Genomic DNA, 20922 nt, shown 5'->3' with positions numbered 1-20922 from the left:
ATGGTAGAAAAAAGAATCACTACATCTGTTTCCAAAAAAAAAAAAAAAAAAAAAAAAAACACACATTGTAATCTTAATGATGAATAAAAATGAGAAATGTTTTTTTAAGAATCTGCCTGGGTTAGTAAAGTATTAACTAAATATCTTTTGGTCTACTGGTCCACTGTTATAGTGAAATAAACTTTTAAAGTGTGATTTTGTTGCCCCCCCAATGAAAATAGCTTAACTTGCTAAACCATGCAAAAATAATCACAGGTGTGCTGATACTGATTTCCTTGTTTTTCAGAGAAATATACAGTACATCACCATCTTTGATGTCTATCAGCACCCGGAGTAAAGAAGTGTAAAAACCCTTATAACATAAAGATTTTTCACTGTAGCAGCACAATCTCTTGATGAAAATGTAGAAAAATACGCATTTGTATCAGGGAGATAAAGTCTTGAATAAAATAAATGATTGTTTTTTAAATAAAAACACTGCTGGCCCATTTACTGGCACCCAGATTTTGTAAAAGCCCTTTTGCCGGTGACCAGCACTACTGACTTTGCCTAGTTGTTATTTTTAATAATCATAAATAGTTTGTAAAGAAGAGAAGCAAGGTTCTGATCTTCAACATTATAAACTCTTTATGGTGTTGAATCACATTTATCCTATTGCATGAAGTGTCAAGAATGCTTTAAACATACAAAAAAAATAAGTAAAAAAACCCCAAATGTCTTTTCCTGACACAGTTTAGAGGAATAAGATAAGTATTACAGCGAGTTCTTCAAGCATCAATCAGGAGCATCATCCTCCAGGCAGAGGCTGCTGTTTCCAGCCAGGTGCCAAATTTATATTTGTCCTAAGTGAACAACGTGGGATTTATCCATTGTCATGGAAACACTGATAAATCCAAGCATTGCATGTAGGTCACACTCCTCTGGACCTGATTTATTTAGATATTTCCTGTTTTTGTTGTTTTTTTTAACAGTGTCATAATAAAATAAACAAGCAAACAAGAAATAAACTGAACGTTTTATCCGCGGTGTCATGCATGCAGCCGAAAATGACCATCCGTGAGGTCCTTTCAGCTGCAGAGTAAACACAGCAGTAGAGGTTTGGTTCTGGAAACAGGCTGTACTCACAGATCTGAGTACAGCCTCTGCACTGGTTGCTGTAATTGATCTCTGCTTGACTAAATGGGCCACTTATTTTTACAGCCTGAGCAGGTGCACCTGCGTACCGGTGTTTATACCTGATCAGTCATGAGGACCTGCTTTGGTGGGGCAGCTTGAGCTAGAAGAAACCCTGGAGGTGCTTATAAAACACACTCACACACACACACACACACACACACACACACACGCACACTCACACACACACACACACACACACATGCAATCCATCCCACATGTAGGAATGTAGAATCAAGCTGAAGCAAATTCATGTGAAATACGACGGGCTTCTTATTCCGTCCAGCATGTGTTTCTGCATTCATTTATTTACTAAGATTATTGAATATAAATCTATCTATACTACATGATTGTACGCAAATTATTTGATTATATGTTTTTCCCTGAAGATTTTATATATATATATATATACTGATAAATCCATATATATATATATTTATTTTTTTTTGTCATATAAAGATTTTAATAGTGTGCCATTTGTTTGGTTACTTTTGTTCCAATTTTAGCTACAAATTGTTGCTCATTCTTTTTTGCACAGTAGCTCAATCAAACTCAGTCAAACTGAATGGAGAACGTCTATGAACCCTGTCCCACCTGATGATGAGCATTCCCACACCATGACGCTGCCACCGCCGTGTTTCAGAGTGGAGACGGTGTGTTCAAGGCGATGCGCCATGTTGGTTTCTTGCTCAGCTTTGGCTTCGTCTGGCACCTTCTTCCACATGTTTGATGTTTTCCCAACATGGCTGGATGGCAAAGATGGATCTCTGCAGCTCCTCCAGAGGAACCATAAACCTGCAGGCTGCATCTCTGATTAATGGAGCCTGGATGAATTTGCATGCCACTGAATTTTTATCTGTGAAAAAACCCTGTTTACTTTCCGCTTCGCATTGTTGCTGTATGCAAAAAAATATAAAATTCTTTGCCATCCATTGTATGTAAATCTTGAGATATCTGTTGAATTTTTATATTTAGAGGATAAAATGTTTTGCTATTTTAAATTAAAAAAACCCCAACTTGAATAAATCTATTTCTATAGTCCTACATCTGCCTTCATCTTACACCTGTGCACAACTTTCAATCATTTAATAAAAACAAATGACTATATTTGCTCCTCAATCCCGGTTTGAGTTTTTAAGCTGCCAAGGTGTAGAAATGTTTGATAGGAAAGTTCAGAGGTGGTGCTGTTTGTGGCGTTTTTAGCTTTTACACACCAAACCCCAACAGATCACCATTCTGCTTGCAGGTGCAGAAGTGTGGAGCATCCATTAAAAAAAAAAGGAAAAAAAACAGCCTCAAGAGTGGGTACGTTCTCAGAGTGTCAGCTCACATGACTTGAGTTTTTCCCCACTGAGGGCCTCGGGGAAAGGAGGGTGAGTGTTGGGTTTTAATGAGGTGCGATGTTCCTCTGAAGCAACATGACTCTAAGGAACAGAGACGTGCGTCTTCTGAACAGCCTCTGACACACGATTCACTGAAATCGTGTCTTAAAAAAAACATTTATATCCGAATGTTTTAAAAGAATAAAGAGGAGAAATCTGACGTCCAAACTGAAGGCTCAGCTAAACCCCCTGTGGTATTAAACTTGCGTTGTTTTTCATGAAGAGCGTCAGCTATCCCTAAATATAATCAGCAGTCATGGAGACACCATGAGGTGTGCAAAACGTCATCCAGAAGATTTCGAACCTGTGGAGCATTTCTGCTGTGAGACCACCCAGCAACTTGTAGTGAAAAAAGATTTCAGCAGTGTTACTGTGAGTATCAATGGAGGCAATTAGTTGAAGTTATGACCTGTTCTTTGTATTTGTCTGGAGACAAATGATATACTTTATTTAGTTTCATTTATCTATTTATTTTTTTTGTCTTTAATCAGCTGTCCCAGCATAAATTTTCATATTATCTTTGCAACTGTCTAAGGTCTCTAGTCACATTTAAACACAAACACAGAATTACCTAATATTACCATATTGAAAAAAATGTATATTCTTCACAAGAAGAATTTCACAAGAAGACAGGGTTTCTGTCTTGTACGGAAATCTGGGTTTCAAGGTTTGTTATTGGTTTTCCAAAAAGTTTTCAATTTCTCCTGCATGTTTGTTTAATAAATAGAAAATGTGCCTTGTGATTTTGTACACTTAATGTTTGATTTAAATAATTTTAAACCCGGTCAGAGACCAAATTATATCCAAGAACAGACAAAGGGAGCATTTTCCTTTTTCCTTTTACCATAACTGGACTTTCTTTGGTATCAGAGGCACTGATTTAAGTGCTAAACTTTTATTTATTTCTCCCTTCACATGTCACTAATGCAGCTAATCTGAAACTCTTCACTTTGTTATACTACTTACTTTGTATTTAATCATGGTTCTTTGTTTGTTATTTTGGAAATGTTTAAATTTCACTGTCATGTGGATTTTTTTTAATAAAGATTTTCAAGCACATATTGGACTTGCAACATGTTTATTTTTAAAACAATAAAGTAATTATATATATTAGAAAGTAATCTATTTTAAAACTATTTTAATAGAAAACATTTTGAAAAATAATAATAATCTCAGTTCATATTTTTCCCCAATAAATTCAATTAAATAAAAAAAATTTTTTTTGATGTCAAAGGGAAATAAAAAAAAACATTTAACTAACCTGCTTTTTATATAACAGGCTGACATAGAATCCAAAAGTGGTTTTAGAATATATAGTGTTTAAGGCACTGGTTTTATTTTTAAAGTATTAATGTTCTTTACTAAGGTAGGTTATTTAAAACTCTGTCATAACAAAGTTAGAGTTAGAAAATGAAAACAACTGAGCCAGTTTAAAACGAAAAACAATGAATCTTCATTGATCATATTTAGATTTTTTAATCATGGCGGAAATTGGTTATTAAATGTCATCATTTATAGTTTATTTAGATGCTTTTAGTTTATTTAGTTGATGATTACTCTGCAGCAACTGAATTTCTAGTGATCTGACTTTTGTCAATAACTCAAAACACAAACAATAAAGCATTTTAATGAAAATGTCAGTGTTAAATCTACTATTTTACAAAGTCCATGTGAAATATAAGAACCTGCAACCCAACATGTGTACAGCACAATTTAAACCCGACGGAGCTTCTGCGTGCCAGGAGAATAAAGCCCGTTTCTTGCTCCCCCTAGTGGTCAAACCTCACCACACAACTACCTCACAGTAAAGAGTTGCACACGACATGATGTCCACGGAACAATAACACAAGCGTCCCTTTAAACAGATTTAAGAAGATTTCCTGTGACGTCAGCTCACTTCCTGTAAATCAGGATGACTCAAACAACTTCATTCTTTCTTGGGTAGAAAGGCCGTCTTTTAAACTCTGAAAAACATAAAAAGAAGAAACGAAAAGCTGGAAAATCATCATAAACAGAGGAAAACGGGAATTATAGTTTAGATCTGCTGAGCTGTGCGTTACTTTAGATACTAATAAGAGATTCGTGGCACATAAATAAGTTTATATCAGCCCCTTCTTAAGGTTGGTGCAGCTAAACAAATCTTGAAATTGATCCATTCCTAACCAGTTATAGGTAAAGTACTCAAACGTGTGAAAAAGGTATCAGAATCCCATTTTTCATTTGATAAATGGAGTAAAAATGAATCAAATGTAAATTACAAAGTTTGTGTTGATTTTTACCCTTGATCTGAATCCTCGTATTTGACGCAGGAAGGATGTTTTCTCTTTCTTTTTGATCGCAGGGTTGTTTCCCACAGAGTCATCTATAAATAAAGACAAAGTGGCAGAAAAGGCCGTGTGAAGGCAGCTTAATAGCTATTTAGTAAATAAAACTATACTTTGCGTCTTTTAAAATGACGACAGAGTGAGAGTTCACTCACCAACACGATGTCCTGAAGTGTCTCTGCCTGGAGACCAAGTGGCAAACTTGGCTTCGTTGTAGCTGTTTGTATGAAGCGCCTTCAGTTTATTTTCTGCATAAACTTTGTCCTAAAATACATGGAATTGAACATAATAATGCAGTATATATTGTGTGTTTTATGTCGGATTCACAAAACAACTTCTGTTAGTAACGGAGATAATTCATGTTGATAAAATTTTAAATTTATAAGATTTTTTTTTTTTTTTTTACCATTCGAGCGATCTCTAAGTCCTCTCTGAGTGAGATCGCTTCCTGTTTGAGATGCTGCATCTCTGCCTCCTTTGCCCTCAGGATCATCTATTACAACAGAAACCATAAGTGTTGAGTTTTTCAACATGTCATCATGTTTCACACAAAATTTATTTGGGGACTTCATGTGAGATATCAAAACTAAGTTGATTTAATTAATATGTTTGTTGTTGTTTTTTAACTATTAAAATCTGAAAATTTCTATTTATCCCCCTTGAGTTGAAACATTGCAGAGCCTCATTTAGTAATTTAAGCTACAAGTCTGTTGGAGTTTGTCTCTCCCTGCCAGTTTTGTTTTGTGTTTGCTAAACAGCTCAAAATCAGATTAGATGGAAAGCATCTGTGAAAACACCTAATTTTAAGTTTTGCTACAGATTACCAGCTGAATTTAGGTCTGGACTTTGACTAGATCAGTTTATCTATAAATAAAGTGCGACTGATTACATTGAGTCATCATCTTTGAAGAAGTTCCTCATTCTGAGCAAGCATGTGGCCGCAGTAGAGAGGAACTACTGCCTTTTACTCCAAGTTGAATGATTCCAGCTTTTCCTGATGAATCTGTTCCTAGTTCTCACATGCTACCTTGATTTGGACAATCACATAAAATCTCAATAAAACACTAGTTTGCTTTTGCAAACTAGTGCATATTTTCAGAATACATACTATGTAACATTAATGTTTAATGTCTTTAATGTCTTCTTTTTTTTTAACATTGCTTTAATTAGACCCTTCCCAAAAGCTTACTTCCATCTGGCAAACATCAGACTGTGCTTGGTTTCCTGGAAGCTGAGTCACTTCTTCTGGCTCTCTCTTAACAGCAAATAGAAATAAAGCATTTTTGTAAGACTAATGTTGACTCTATGAACTCTTGAGTGAACAGAAAATGTTTCCACCTGCTTCTGTTTGAGCTCCTGCTGGTACTGCATCACCGATTCCCTCTCAGTCTGCAGCTCCTGGCTCAGCTGAGAGTTTTCCAAGCATTTCTTCGTGTGCTGATCTGACAACACCTCCAGCTCCCTCTGCAATAATTGGATCTCCTTCCTGCAAAAGAAAAAAAAAAAAGCAGAGGCATGGAGGATGTTGGAGAGCTAAGTGGGTTTTGGAGGAAATTGCATTAGGTGGTGGCAGTTATTTGATTGATAAACCAAAAGTGGAAAGTAAGAGAGCCGTAATGAGAAAATGACATTACTGGACAAATAAAGAAAAACAGAGAATCGATTATTTAGATTTCTGCTTTTTTTTTTTTTTTAATTAAAAAAAAAATATGTTGGGAACATTTTAGGCATTTCTGGTAACTCACTCGTACTCCACGTGGAGGTCAGAGACGTCTGCGCTCTCCCTGATCTGCTGAGTCAGTCTGCTTCTCTCCAGCTCCTTTTTATGAGCTCGCCGCATCGCTACGATGGCTGCAAAAAAATGGAAGTCATGTTCAGATCCCTGCTGCTGGAAGTTTACGGTTATCTTTTCTCTTTTATTAATAAAAGAACCAGGCAGAAAAAAATGATAAAGCTGTATCTACCGGACATAGTAGCAGCGGTTTCCTCCTGCAGGAGCTGGTCTTTCTCCTTCAGAAGTTCGGCTACCTGCTTCTGATGCTCCTGCTGAATGTCCTTTATGATCTTCCTGTGCATCTCCTCCATGGCAATGAAGCCAAGATCACATGAAGCCTGTAGCGAAATGGGGAAACTAGTTTTGGCTGCAACAAAGGTGATTTAAGCGGACAGTTCTGTTATTGGTAAAGTAGAAAATGATATTAAAAACTGAAAAAAAAGATTAATTTGGTCATTATCGCATCTCTGAGCTCAGGAGAAGAACAACAAACACTCAAATCTTCGCTCCTCCAGCTCTTCCTTGCTGGACAATTTGTGCTGATGCCTCTGTTTTTGTGCCAGATGCGGCTAAAATCTCCAATTGGATTACTTCTGTATTTGCTGAGAGGAAATTGTGAACAAACCTATCTCAAAGATTAAACTTGTAGCATCAGCTTGTTTCTATGTCAACAGTTCTTTGTACTTTCACAAAGTAAATTTGCCAATTCCTTCTTACATTTCAGTTTTGAACTGTTTAAAATACTTGTATTGATCTAAATGCTGAACTTGTCAAATCAAACTCAATAGCACTCTCATTTTCAATAAACAAATATTAACATTTTAGAGCTATAGTCTGTGTTAAAATGCAAGCATTTATGTGAGAGGCCCCTAAAGGTTTGAGGGCCCCAAACAGCAGCTCATTTCGCTTCTTCCTAGGGCCGGCTCTGCTTTGCTGCAGAGGAATGCAGGGAGTTGTCTAGATGTTACTCTGCAAGTCAAAGCTTTCCAGTTTTTCCTCTTACAATAAAAATACATTCTTTATTCTTTTTCATGTCAAAATCATCCAATCTCAGGAACAACATTTCAAATTTCCCTATTTTCCTGCTTTAGAAGGTTAACGAGTCGGAATGATAGCAAAACACAGAGGTGGCGCCGTCATGGTTTGGGGAAGCCTTTCTTCCACAGGGACGAGAAACCCAGAGGAAAACCTGGTGGAGGCTGAAAAAGTCTTAATGCTGGAGTGGAAGTTTGCTTTACAGGAAGACAATATAATGACCTAGTCAAAGTCCACATATAAAACAGGTAAAAATGTTCATTGTTTGCAAAGCTAGTTGAGACTTAGTTTAATAACCATTTGTACTCTGCTCATCCATCAAAGACACAATGAATGCACAGTTCCTGAGAAATTGCTTGAAATGTCCTCAGAGATATTCTATATTCACAACGCAGGAAATTATTTTTTAAAATCTGCAGAAATCTAATGAAAAAAATTTTTTACTACCTGCAGCTTTTCCAGATCTTTCAGATAAGCTTCTCTCAGAGTGGCTCCGTCGGCTTCTTTGGTTTCGTCCTCCTGTGCTTTATGCTCAGCCGCAGCCTGGTCAGACAGAGAGCAGATGGGAATCTCCTCTGTGCACAGCTTGGTCTGCCTTTCTTTAGAAACACACAATTTGGAGTAGTGGCCGTGCAGCTGCTTCATCTCCTCCTCGTGGATCTGTTGCAGTTCCTTTATCTTCTCCTGAAACTCCGCCTCCAGCTTCTGCATCTGTTCCTTGTGACAAGCCTCGATTTTCTGCATGTCTTCCAGGAGTTTCCGGTTCCCGGTCTCCACCGACGTCATCTTCTGCTCGGCCCGCTCCAGCTCCTCTCTCAGCGCGCAGTTGTCGTCCTGAAGCTGGTGGAAGGCTTCGTTTAAAGCCTCCCGCTCTTCCGTCGCGCTGCCGAGATCCTGCTCCTTGCAGAGATCTCGTGAACTGTTCAGTGGCGCTTTGCTTTGCTGAAACTCTTGTCTTATGTCTAAATAAAGCCTGTCAGACAAATACATCAGCTTGACCTGCTCCTGGAAAAAAGTGAGATCGGCTTCAGAAACATTGTCCCCGCTGTGGTTCATACCTTCTTGGACTTGGGGGTGGTTGACCGGAAGCTCCTGGCAGACCTGGCATAAGAACTTTGCCCGCTTTTGCAGCCGAGACAAGATTTGCTCCAACAAACCTCTTTCTCTCTCCTCCTCTGCCTTTTTCTCCTCAAATCGCTTCTTTATGCTTCCTTTTGCAGCCTCTTCTGAATCTTTAGCTTGCTCATCATAAGGAGACAACTCAGAGGGGCTGATGTCTGCCAGGCCTTCCCGTTGATCATGACTGCTTATTTGAATCACGCTCTGTTGCTGAAGTTTCAGAGCAGCGTAAATGAGCTCAGCTTCTGCACAGAACCTTCCGATCACGCTCTCCAGAAGCTGACCGCCGTCACATCCGGTTCCTCTGGACTCCATCCTTCCTTCACCTTTCAGGCTCAAGATTCTGGAGATCAAGTTTTTGTAACTGCGAACCAAATCGACCCTGTCCTCCTTTTTTGCTGCAGATAGCTCGCAAATCCCGTTTTGACTCTGCAACACGGAAACCATTTTCTCCACAACAAACAGCTCCTTGATCAAATACTTCCCAACGTCCGACACGCCATGCGAAGGCTGGGTGTTGGCCAATCTAGAAACGATCTCTTGTTCAGCTCCAACTAGTTTCTCGTTGCCAAGGATCTTCCCCTCTTCTTTGCTCAAGTTACGTGCCTCCTGCTGAAGTCTCTCAGCATCCTTCTCCCCTTGCTGAAGGCAGCCGGCGACCCCGGCCAGCTGCCTCTCAATGTCAGAGGCGTTGACGGGAGTTGCCTGGAGCCTCTCCCCGCAGGCCTGGACGACGTTGAGAGCCACCTGGAACCTGCCGACCAGCATCCTGCAGCGGGCCTCCGTCTGCTGGGCGAAACGCTGACTCTGCTTGGCCTGGCTGTGGAGCAGCAGGCTGAGGTGCTGGGCCGTGGCTCGGCTCTGGGTCAGCTGGGAGCAGAGTTGGGGGTCCTGGCAGCTGACGTGACCCTGCTGCTCCTCCAGCCTCTGAGTGATGCCTCTCAGTTTCTCCTCGGTGATGAACAGCTTGGTTTCAAGCAGCTGGATTACGGACATGAATTTTTCCGCATCATCTCCCACGGCGATGAGGTACTGACATGATGCATCCACTGAGCGGGAGCGGCATCTCGCGTGCTCCAGAGACTTGACGTTGCTTCCATGAGAGACCTTCGTCAACTGAGAGTTCGGAGTCTCGAGAGCTTGTCTGTCTTGACTCTTCTGACTGTCTTGGGGAAAAGAGCAGGTGCAAACTCTCATCACTTCGCTCAGTTTCACTTCTGTCTCCTCTAAGCTGTTACCCAACACCTCCATCTTCAGCAAGACCTCGCTCAGCTCCTGCTCCTTGCTGTCCAGCAGCCTTTCATAGCCTTCCCGGATGTCATGCGTTTCAGACTCCCTTTGCTGCACCTTCCCCAAAGCAACCTGCAGATCCTCACAGGCTCTCTCGTATGAGTGCTCCAGGTTGTAGTAGTGTGTTTCCTCTGTGTTCAGGCGATCCTGCAGCCTGCTCACCTCTCTGTCTGCCTCTGACAGCTGGCTCTGCAGCTCCTCGCAGCGACGGTCCAGCTGCTCTCTTTCCTCCTGGAGCCGCTGCACAGCTGACACTGTGCGGGCCAACTCCTCCTGCAGTTGCTGCTGCGCCTCTTCGATTTGTCTGGTCCACGTCTGAGTCTTGCTGAGGCTCTCCAGCTGCTGCTCGGCCCTCTCCAGTTTGTCCCTCAGGTCTTGGGAGTGTCGCTCGGCCTGAGCCAGGCTGGTGCCCAGGCTCCTTCGTTCCCTCTCCTGACTCGCCTGGAGGAGCAACAGGTGCTTCTGCAGGCGGGCCTCTTTCTCGGCCTGAGCATTCTCGTAAGCGCGAAGCTGGCCTGACATCTCTTGGAGGTGTTTCTGCAGTTGTTCGGCCTCCTGCTGGAGGTTCTGCTGGCTCTGAAGCTCCTGCTGCAGCTGGGCCACCTGGGACTCTGTCTCCCTCCTCTTCTCTTCGCTGGCGCTCAGCTGGGCCTTCAGGGAGGTCACGCTGTGCTCATACTCCCTCTGCTGCTCCTGAAACCGCCGGCGGTCCTGCTCGAGGTGCATCTGAGCGAGCGCCGTGGCGTCCCCGGTCACCAGCAGCTGGGCCTGCTGGGCCAAGAGGTCGACTCTTCGCCGCAGCTCGGCCTCCTTGGCCTCTTCCTGGCTCCTCTTCAGCTCCTCAAGCTCCATGCGGAGGTTGTGGTTTATCCTCTGCAGTCGCTGGAAGGTTAAGGCTTGCTCTGAAGAAGAATTGGTGTCATTCTGGAGAGCATATCAGAAGAACAAAGTTTTCAGTCTTACAACTTGCACAATGGAGAACTTTAATGTAATTATGACTCCTCTTTGTAAAAGACACAAGTCCACAGCATCGCAGATCCTCCATCATGTCTAATCGGTAGGGATGAGATGTTTTATCCAACCTTTGTTTCACCCTGACTCCACCTGGACTGTGGGTTTCAGAAAAGTTCAGTCTTAATCTCAGCAGAGCAAAGCACACGGCTTCGGTTAAAAGCCCAGCTGAGCTTAATAAACTCCACAGGTTTACGTTTGTGATGGTGGGACCATAAAGGTTTCTTCAATGGCATTCCTAGCAATGTACGGGTTGCTATTGAGACATTGTGTTCCCAAAACACCATTAGATTACTAATTGCAAATTCCTAGAAATTTTGATCAACTTGAGAGAAAAGAAATTGTTGGATTTACCTTAAAGAAAAATGTTGTGGGTATCAGTGCAACTGTTTCGATTCTATTCAAAATACATTTTAGCAAATGTACTCAAATTGAAAGTAAATTATTTACAATTTTACCATGGATGCAGTTAAATTTTACACAAAGTGAAACATATGAGTGTCTTTATTTTACCTGAACACAGAGAAGTTTCTCTGAAATAATCTCTCGTTCTTGTTGCAGCTCGTCCTGCAAGCTCTTGTTCAGCTGCTGGATTCGTGATAGCTCTCTTTGTGTTTGTTGCAGCTGTGGAGAAATAGCAACAAACATTTAAACAAAACAAAACATAAAATCATGTTAGCCTTCTATGAAAACAAGATAGTCTATTTTGTTTGAATCATTGAACTTAGTACAAGATTTTCAATTTGCAGCAGTTTTGTTGTAGATAAAATCTCACCTCTTTGACAAGTTGTCCAGTTTGCTGCTGACTCAGCAGTGCTGCACGGTCCTTTGCACACGTGGGGTTTATCAACACCTGCTGCTCTTCACTCTGCGGCTCAGTTTCACGTCCCTGTGAGCACGGTTGCTCAGCTGCCGCCTCCGTATCTGCACGTTTCCGTAAATCCTCACCATCTGACAGCACCACCGTTGAAGAGGAGTCGTCGCTCTGGAATCCCTCAACGGATATAGATGCGTCTGTCGCCCCTAACCAAAGGGACAAAATCAAAAATACCACGCGTTAATGTTCACATTTGCTCTCTTTTCAGTTTTTAGAAAGCTGGTTTCAGAGAAAGGAAAATACAGCTGAAAGTCAATCGGTCAGCTTGAGTCCAGCTGGAAAAAGAAGTGGAGCTCAGAGTGGAGAGGAGTCTCAAGGCTTAAAGATGGCTTGTAAAGAAGAATGGATCAAAGTCACACCTAAGCAATGCATCCAGGGAGACGTCTTGAAGTTTCCATAACCGAGACTCAGTAAGCACGCTCAGTTCTGATTCCCTGTGCCATTCTGCCGCATTACACATCATTTATGAACTCATTTGTTTGGATCTCTTCATCTGTGAGGATTGGTCGGGTTGTTAATCTCATCAAATGTTTCATGTTTCATAAATACATATATATATTTACTGAGAAAAATGTTGATGTGAAGGTTTAACACTAAAAGAATACATATTCTACGCATTATCAATCAATATTAGCATAGATCTCATGGAGCATCACGATCACAAACATCTGGGCTGGTGACATGACTCACCAGTCTCATTGGTTTCCACAGGAGGGCGGCACTGGGCTTCTTCAGCCTCCTCCACCTGCTGTGGAGGATTTGCAGGTGAAGAAGAGGGTGAGACAGGGGGACCAGGGGATGACGGGTCTAAATCGGCCGGGCTTTTCGTTCCTTCTAGCTGCTGTTGAGACGTCGGTTCTTGCTCACGTGACTCTTCGCAGTCCTCCAGCTCATCTTCTTCATTCTCTGCAACCGAGCTGGGAGAAAGAATTGTACTCCTTTACGCAAAGGGTTAAATGTCGACTCAAATTACAATTAGCACATTTTATTCCAAAATGCATTCCTAAGTCTAATGAAATCTGAAATGAAAAGAATATACTGCACTCAAAAATTGTGTCAACTTTAAACGAGGCCCCTTAGGGAATAACATAAAATCTACCTTTGGTCTCGTCTACGATTGGGCTGCACGTTTTTAAAAACCGCTTGCACCCAGTTGTGCTTCATTCCAGCGGTCATTGCGCACAGCGTGTACACCCCATCTTTGATCTGTGATAACAGAAATAGACATTAATTTTCCAGCATCTTGTCCGGACTCGTCTGCAGTGTGTGTCTTAACACCAGATAAAATGAACATTTTACATGTAGCCAAATGAGACCATGATTAATAATTGAATAACGTTTTCCAAATTGCAAAGTAACACTTTTTTCCATCCCTAAAACAAATAAAATTCTTTGAATAAAAGACAATTTAAATAACTCAGTCCATATCCTTAAACTCATGCCTGGTTTATGCTCATCTTTCTTTCACATTCAGCATAGGAGTCTGTACTCTGCATCTTAATTTCTCTGTTGATCCTGGCAAAGGTTCTCCAAATCTATTCGATTGTAAGGTCATTCATTCCTTTTAATGTCAGTGCACAGATTTTCTTTCAGAGTTCTGGATTCTGGCAAACCTTCATCATCTTTTCTTTAAATCTTTTTCTTTTCTTGATTTGAGTATATTTGGACTCACTGTAATGCTAAAAAATTAAAACCTTCTTTTTCTTTAACTTTCCGGTGAATACATGTGTGCAATTTTAAACGACAGATGAGCAGTGAAATGAAAGTATATATTGCACCTGCTTCTTTTCTTTAGTGGTCTGATGGTGACATATAGCAGTCGAGACCACAGAGGAGGAGGATGGTTGCAGATGAGTGGAGCAGCTGCATAGCGTTAAAAATGGGAAGGACACAAAAAAGACGCATTTCAGAGAGAAAACACGAGAGAAAGACTCGCAAAATCAAAAATATTTGTAAATAAAAATAAAACTTTACCTAATTCTCTCCACCGAAGAAGACTGCCTCCCAGAATCCAGTATTTTCTTCCCAGTACTTTGACCTTTTCTTACTTGTGAACTTACACTGGTATAATATGAATCTTCTGTGGAATCAGAAAACCTCATAAGCATCTCAAGTATTATTTTGGTGAAAATGATCACAACCCCTGAATAATGGATCTCACATATTTAAGAAAGCTCAAACAATTAGCAGAAACCAGTAAACGGAGTAATTACCAGTGGATCGTTCATCAAGCCTGCTGAGTGAGCGGCTGCTTCTCATGAACGGAGCGGTGGTCAGAGAAGAGGCTTGCAGGGAGGAAAAGCTGCGGCTGCTCCGCAGGCGGAAAGCTGGTTTTGCTGGTTCTGATGTTGGTCTGGTTGTCTGGTGGATGCCGCTGCCTCCTCTACCAGCAGCTTTACTCCCAGTTGTTGTCGAGTCACTTCCTTTGCTGCTCTTCCAGCCAGCAGTCCTAGGAGCGCTGCTGGAGTTCTGCTTGCCTCCAACACATCCTCTGAGCTCCTTTAAGAGAAAAAGACAGAGTTTTCTCAAAAAAACAACAACAAAAAATGTCAGATATGATTCTAGCTCCTTAGTTGAAGTATCAAACACCACACCACATGCTCATCCCGACCCAGCTTAGGTGTTTTGACACATGCAATCCAATAAACCCAGTGGAAGAGGCTTTTAATCCTGACAAGAGCTCTTAATTTACTTAAGTACCATCTGACCCACACCGAGGCCACAGACAGAAACAAACACACACACACACACACACTTTAAACTTAATCACACTTGATCAAATGAGAGCCACCACATATAGGCAGTGCGCTCCAGTGTCTGTAGATGCAACCTCAACAACTGCAGAGGCAATGAATCTGTGGCTGGAGCACAAGGCAGAGAAATCAATGGCAGGAAGGCTGAGGAGGCCTGACTTAGCGATTTGTGCCGACTGTAAATACACCAGGCTGATCTTTAGTCATTTATGGCAGCATAAATCTGACAAAACACATGCAGATCTCACATTATAAATCTGAAATAGTTGTGCTCATATTAAACAGCACTTTCACGTCCGCAGGGAATATTATTAATGGTTGAAAGCCAAAAGCTGAACGGTTTGTCTCTGGTATAAATGGTATTGTTTCATTAAATTGACAAATGCAATGTATTCCCAATTGCTGGGTGGCCTATGTTTGTATAGATAGATTATTTTTTAAATTTTATTTAATCAACCTATTTAGTATACTGGAATTACTTGAACACCAGCTGGATTTTTGCATGGTAATACTTACATTTTCTTTGTCTTTTTGCACAGGTTTGTTGATCTTTGTGGTTACCAGTGCCTCATTCGATCTGCTATGGACACAGACAGAAGATAAATCATCATAGAAACCTTCACATATATATACAAATGTCAGTGTAGACTTGTTTATGTAAATTGTCTGGGATGTCTTTGATTTAATTTTGAGAAAAATGAATCTCTGCACAATCTATGAAGATACTTCCAAGATGTTGTCACTTTAAAACAAATCAAAACAACAACAAAAAAAATGCTTCTTTGTTGTAACCAAGAATATTCTTGGAACTGGCTGGTAAAAGTTGTGACCAGTTGAACAAACGTTTAACGAAACACATCTAGAACAATGTCTGCCTTAAAATGTTTTACATGACATGCAATATTTACTCACTTTGCATTAGATCACATTGACCTACCTTTGCTTTTTGGATGCCATCTTCAGCTACAAAGTGAAGGAAAAACTCATGGAAACAAAAACTGAAAATTGTTCATGCTCATATGATTATCTAGTGAAAAAAAGGGGTCAGCCTGTCTGGCAGAAACTGGTGAATAAATCGCAGACAACTGAACAGTCCCAAAGACACCCACACAAAGACTCACCCACACTTAATCCTATGCAAACTTGACACACTCCATTAGAGTTTTGTAGGATTAGTCCGACAGCCCGACAGGATTACCATGCTGTGATTTAAGAGAACTTGATGCACCAACCTTTCGCTACCTTACAAAGTTCTCCAAATATATCAGATTATTAATAAATATATTGTCCATAGTCCTCTTTTGCATATTTTCTGGCAGATTTAGGGTTTTAAAACTTTCACTTTCCTCAGATCCAAAAAGGAGATCCTTTTTGGATCTGGTTTAAAATAAAAGCTTTCATCTTGCAGCATTGAAACAGACACCTGGAGATACTGACTGAGAACTGATTGCTGTTTAGAACTGTTCATGATTTAATCATCTTTAAAAGTGAAGACCTCAGAGGATGATGCTGACACCGCCATGTTTTACCGTGTTGTTGCCTTGTGTATGTATGTATGTATGGTTCAACAAATCATAACATATTCTTCATCAAGGATTGGGGAAGTTTTAGAAAGGACTCTATGTTTTATTGTTTGTTTTTTCTTTTATTAATTTTGCAACATTTACTGTAACCTTTCTGCAAACTGTGGCTTTAGCTAGAAGAGTGTAAATGAACAAATATCAACAGCTTTGATATTTGAACAGAGTTTTTCTTTTTCTTTTTTTTTATAATTAAAACTGAAGCGCATCAACTTCCAAAGTTTTTATGTTATTTTTTTTACTATACAGTCTTGATTTATACTGGTAATTTGATTGAGACCTGTTGGGTTTCTGGTCCTATTGGTACAATATAATTTATTCAACGTTTAAGTGAAAACGCATGATAAAAGTAACAATATGATACCATAGTGAACATAAAATATTTATTTTATATACAGGAATTTCAAATAAAGATTTCTTTATTTGTTTTTGTTCCTCGCATTAACACACACTGTACATGCTCATGATTACCAGCATCATATTAAAACAAACAAACAAACAAACAAACAAACAAACAAAAACATGTGCATTATCACAAAAATAATGTTGCAGACTATTTTAGAAGAGAATACAGAGGGAAAATACTTTAAGTACTAATGCATTTGCATTCGTACATAAATGCAGTACTATTACAATAATACCTCGATGTTGTTTGCCAACCGCCATAATAAAGAGAAGAATACCTTGCTGAGCAGAGCCAAAAGGTTCGGATCATCATCCTAAATCCCACCGCTGTGTCCTCCTCTGTGACATCTCCGCTCCTGATTGGCTGATCATCACGGGACCTCACAGCTGATTCGGTTGGATGGAGTGTTTTCCTCTGCCTCGTTCATCATCATCGTCTCATGTAGCCATTTCTGTTTTAGCAGAGAAAGCCCAACAGACCGACAACTCTGCCAAAATGGCACAGGCCAACTCGTTTGAGGCGAGCAGCTCTCAGATTCAGGTGGAGCACGACAAAAAGCGTCGGCAGTTTGTCATAAGACTGAACGGTAGGCTCTGAGTTTCGGGGCTGGCACAAGGTGTTAGCTTTGTTACGTTAGCTTCCTGCTCTGCTAACATTGTTGTCGTTCCCCCCCTCGTGAAGGACTCCAGCTGCCATTTCAGGCACAGCTGCTTTCTTCAGCTCATGACAGTGAAGCTTCACAAAAGCTGGTCTTTTCGAGTGGCGTCTTGAATAATAAACCCAATCAATTGCCCAGTCAGGCCTATTTCTTCTTAAAATCAAAGGGTCTGTAAGCTTTTTAACTCTCTTGGGTATCAATGCACTGTCTGTAACATGTCTGGGGTTTTTTTTTTCTTTTTCAGAGTTTTTATGAATTGCCTTTGCATTCAGATACATGTGGTACTTAGTTTCATTTAGTACTTGCTTGGGAGATCTGTTTCTAAGAGGTTGTTTAATCCATTGTTTCCATTGTTGTGATTGATGCTCTTTCTTTCCCTCATTTTGTTAAGCAGCAGCAGGACTATTCTCCAGAAGCCTAAAATCATATCTGCTTAGCACACCTGTGATTTTTATTTTTGTAAGGGCCATATGGAAAGTTGTCCAGGTCAGCATTGGGAATGCAGATGCTTTAGCACCATATAAACATGTCAATTACTTCCTAAAAAGTTCTATTGCTTTTATTCATGTACAATCAATAGGGACCAGGAACCCTTTGCTTGATGTTGATCATCGGGTGACTAGGTTGGATGCCATGTGTTAAGCTGAATAATATTTATATCCGAGCCCAGAATCTCCGTTAAGTTCCTGCTTTTTAACAGGCTGATTGGCGGCAGAAGGACAGGCTCTCAAGAACCTGATTACTAATTACTCACATTTTGTTTCACTGTATTTTATCCTTAAAATATATTTCTATAATTCTTTTACCTCATGCAGTTTGTCTAATCTGATTCATTGGCTGCAGTCCTCAAAACAATCACCACACAAAAAATGTGTGTGTTCTCAGGATCCCACGATCGAGCGGTCCTCCTGTACGAATACGTTGGGAAGAAGACGGTGGATTTACAACACACAGAGGTTCCAGATGCTTACAGAGGGAGAGGAATTGCCAAACACCTGGCCAAGGTTAAAAATTGTAGATTTGTTATTTTCACTTTCATTGAAGTTTTGTTGGGATTTGCAACCAAACATTTGTCCAGGCAAACACGTTGCATTTCCTGTAAGCAATAGAAAATAGTAGCGACGAGTTGGGGATGGGCCGTGATGCATTACTATTAGTTTTTCTGAGTCTAGATGGAGCACACAGCAAGAGGGATCCTTGAACATTCCTCTTTGCAATATCTCATCCAGAGTTACGAGTTTTCTGCCTTGCCTTGAAATCTAACGCTCACTCCACAGGTTTTCAGTCGGTTTAGGTCTGGGGATTGAGATGACTACCGAAGAAAGTTGATTGTGTTTGGCCTACCACTTATCTGTTGATTTCCAACCACATTTCCCCTCATATTTCAAAGAGTAAATGATGCCATGCCTCTTCAGATACGTTCCGGGATATAGGCTATCCTACGTATTCGTCCTTTGTTTCACGCGTATAAACTCAAGCTTATTCTGACCTGACATGGTTTCAATTTCACTCATTGTTTAATTTCAGGCAGCCATGGATTTTGTGGTGGAGGAGGACTTGAAAGCTCACTTGACCTGCTGGTACATCCAGAAATACGTCAAAGAGAACCCTCAGCCTCAGTACTTTGAACACATCCATCAGTGACTCAACAGGTCAGGCAAAAAGACTTGAACACAGAGACTGTGTGCAGTAAGTTTTAGGCGGGAGGTTTCCAGGATGCAAAGAGAGAAACCTCCGAAGCATTGCTAAACGCAAAACCGAGTGAACGCAGGGTGATCTCAAACCAGAGCTGTAGCGTCGGGCGGACGTGGACTGCTGGAGGAAATCGTGCGGTCTAGGCTTGCAGAGACAAAGCAGCCCAAAAGGTGGTGGCTTGTCTTCTTTCCAGGACGTCGCCCCACCACTGACTTGAAGCAAACGTTGGTTACAACAAATCAATGTCCTCCTTTGAACTACGAGATCAGACCGACTTTGTGTCTTTTTCCAGTATTCAGATGAAGAGAAACCGTTACACTTATAATGTTTGAAAATCATGCTACTTTTAATATTTTCCAATATTACTCCTTTTTTTACTTAGTACATTAAAGTAGTGCTACTACTGAAGAGTCTTGGATGAAAAGACATTTTTAAAACCCGGCTATGATTTCTTTGACAGAAGAAGATGCGTTAGTGGTTGATATGTTGAGGATTTTTAATTACTTTATTCCCCTTTCTCTTTATTATTATTATTATTTTTTTGTAAACACTCGGTTTAAGTACAGGAGTGGAAACTGAGCATCTCCATTCTGACTGTGATGAACTTGAGGTTAGAGACATTGCTACTGCTGATATCCATATTTACTTCAGCTCAAACCAGCATCAGTAGCGACACGATTCAGGGCATTTTTATTTCTTAAAGTGTGTTAATTCTTACTCTCCAGTTCAGGAAAATTAGCTTTCTCTTCTCACCACAGGAAAAATTAAAAAACTGAGAATTTGAGATTTTGCTGTAGACAATCGTCAGTGTTGAGGAGACAAATACCTCAGGCTAACTCGACACACTCTGAAACACTTTCTACTGACAACTGCAATAAAAATCCCTTTTTTGTATAACTTTCATTTGGTGGCATAAGGCTGTAAACTGGCCAAGGCATTATTTTTCTTTTTTGCCTTTTTATGTGGGTTTCTTTGGGTATTTTTGTAATATTTGTTTTGTACTGTTAAAACAATGCCTGATGTGTGTTCTGAGCAGGTGGCTCAGTCTAACAGATATGTCCAAATGTTCGTTACACTGTTTTATACTTGATATTGTTTTCTCTCTACTTGTTCTGAATAAATTACTCATCTACTTATCACAGGTCAGTTTGTGGATTTGTTGAAAAGTGTGCATCTAGAGGTTATAGAAATTTTAATTTGATGAAAATCTCGTTGCACCAAACAAAAGAATCCATGCCATTTGAGCCTTTCCACATTTTGTCATGTTACAATCACAAACGTCAATGGATTTTTTTGTGATTATACCAACACAAAGTAGTTGATAAATGTTAGATTTGACCTAATATTGAGGCTGCTCTTTGTCGCCAACAGGTGGTTGCAAGAAGAACAACATCAGTTGCTGCCAGAGATCAAAACATCTGATGTAATTCTTGTCAGTATCTGTAGGGGTGGATGGCTTGTGTGTTTGAACTTTAACATTTTATTAAACTGCCCATTACATTATTGTAATCTAATCCACTCATTAACAAAAGTCTTGATTTTCAAGGTCTTTGTCATCTGGTGAAGCTAAAATTCAAGTGTTTTGTCACAAGGACCATTGTTATATCTGCAGAAGGGATACCGTCTATTTCTCAAAACAGATGGAGTCACAAGGAAAGAGCATTATGTAGAAATACTAAAGCAACTTTTCAAGACTTCAGCAGAAGGAATTAAATCCTACCAATTAGTTAGGAAGTGGTTTAAGGACAACATTAATGCCATAGAGTGGTCATCACAAAGTCATAAAAAGGTATGTGGGAAGAAGGCAGTTTCTAAACATTAGTCAAAATTCCAGCAGCAAACTAT

The 20922-nt window shown here is 40.3% G+C and overlaps 2 protein-coding genes across 2 annotated transcripts; one reads left to right on the top strand and one right to left on the bottom strand.

Moving 5' to 3' along the window:
• Window positions 1–4168: 4168 nt before the first annotated feature.
• On the bottom strand, window positions 4169–15857 carry LOC103145480 (trichohyalin). Its single transcript, XM_007562935.2, has 18 exons — window positions 15676–15857; window positions 15255–15318; window positions 14199–14484; window positions 13960–14065; window positions 13764–13848; window positions 13085–13191; window positions 12676–12902; window positions 11884–12131; window positions 11622–11732; window positions 8136–11021; window positions 6844–6991; window positions 6625–6730; window positions 6218–6365; window positions 6069–6134; window positions 5286–5372; window positions 5035–5143; window positions 4835–4917; window positions 4169–4519 (listed from the first exon to the last, which is right to left on the bottom strand). The coding sequence occupies exons 1-18, from the start codon at window positions 15693–15695 to the stop codon at window positions 4463–4465; spliced, it is 4944 nt and encodes a 1647-aa protein (XP_007562997.2). The 5' UTR covers window positions 15696–15857; the 3' UTR covers window positions 4169–4462.
• A 1226-nt stretch (window positions 15858–17083) lies between these two features.
• natd1 (protein NATD1) lies at window positions 17084–20214 on the top strand. Its single transcript, XM_007562840.2, has 3 exons — window positions 17084–17310; window positions 18268–18386; window positions 18910–20214. Exons 1-3 carry the CDS (start codon window positions 17124–17126, stop codon window positions 19024–19026), a joined length of 423 nt encoding a protein of 140 aa, XP_007562902.1. The 5' UTR covers window positions 17084–17123; the 3' UTR covers window positions 19027–20214.
• Window positions 20215–20922: the final 708 nt, after the last annotated feature.

Source organism: Poecilia formosa, unplaced genomic scaffold (genome assembly GCF_000485575.1).
Source record: "Poecilia formosa unplaced genomic scaffold, Poecilia_formosa-5.1.2 Scaffold142, whole genome shotgun sequence".
NCBI lineage: Eukaryota > Metazoa > Chordata > Actinopteri > Cyprinodontiformes > Poeciliidae > Poecilia > Poecilia formosa.
The sequence above is the reverse complement of the archived record's forward strand: the minus strand, read 5'-3'. Positions and strand labels throughout refer to the sequence as shown.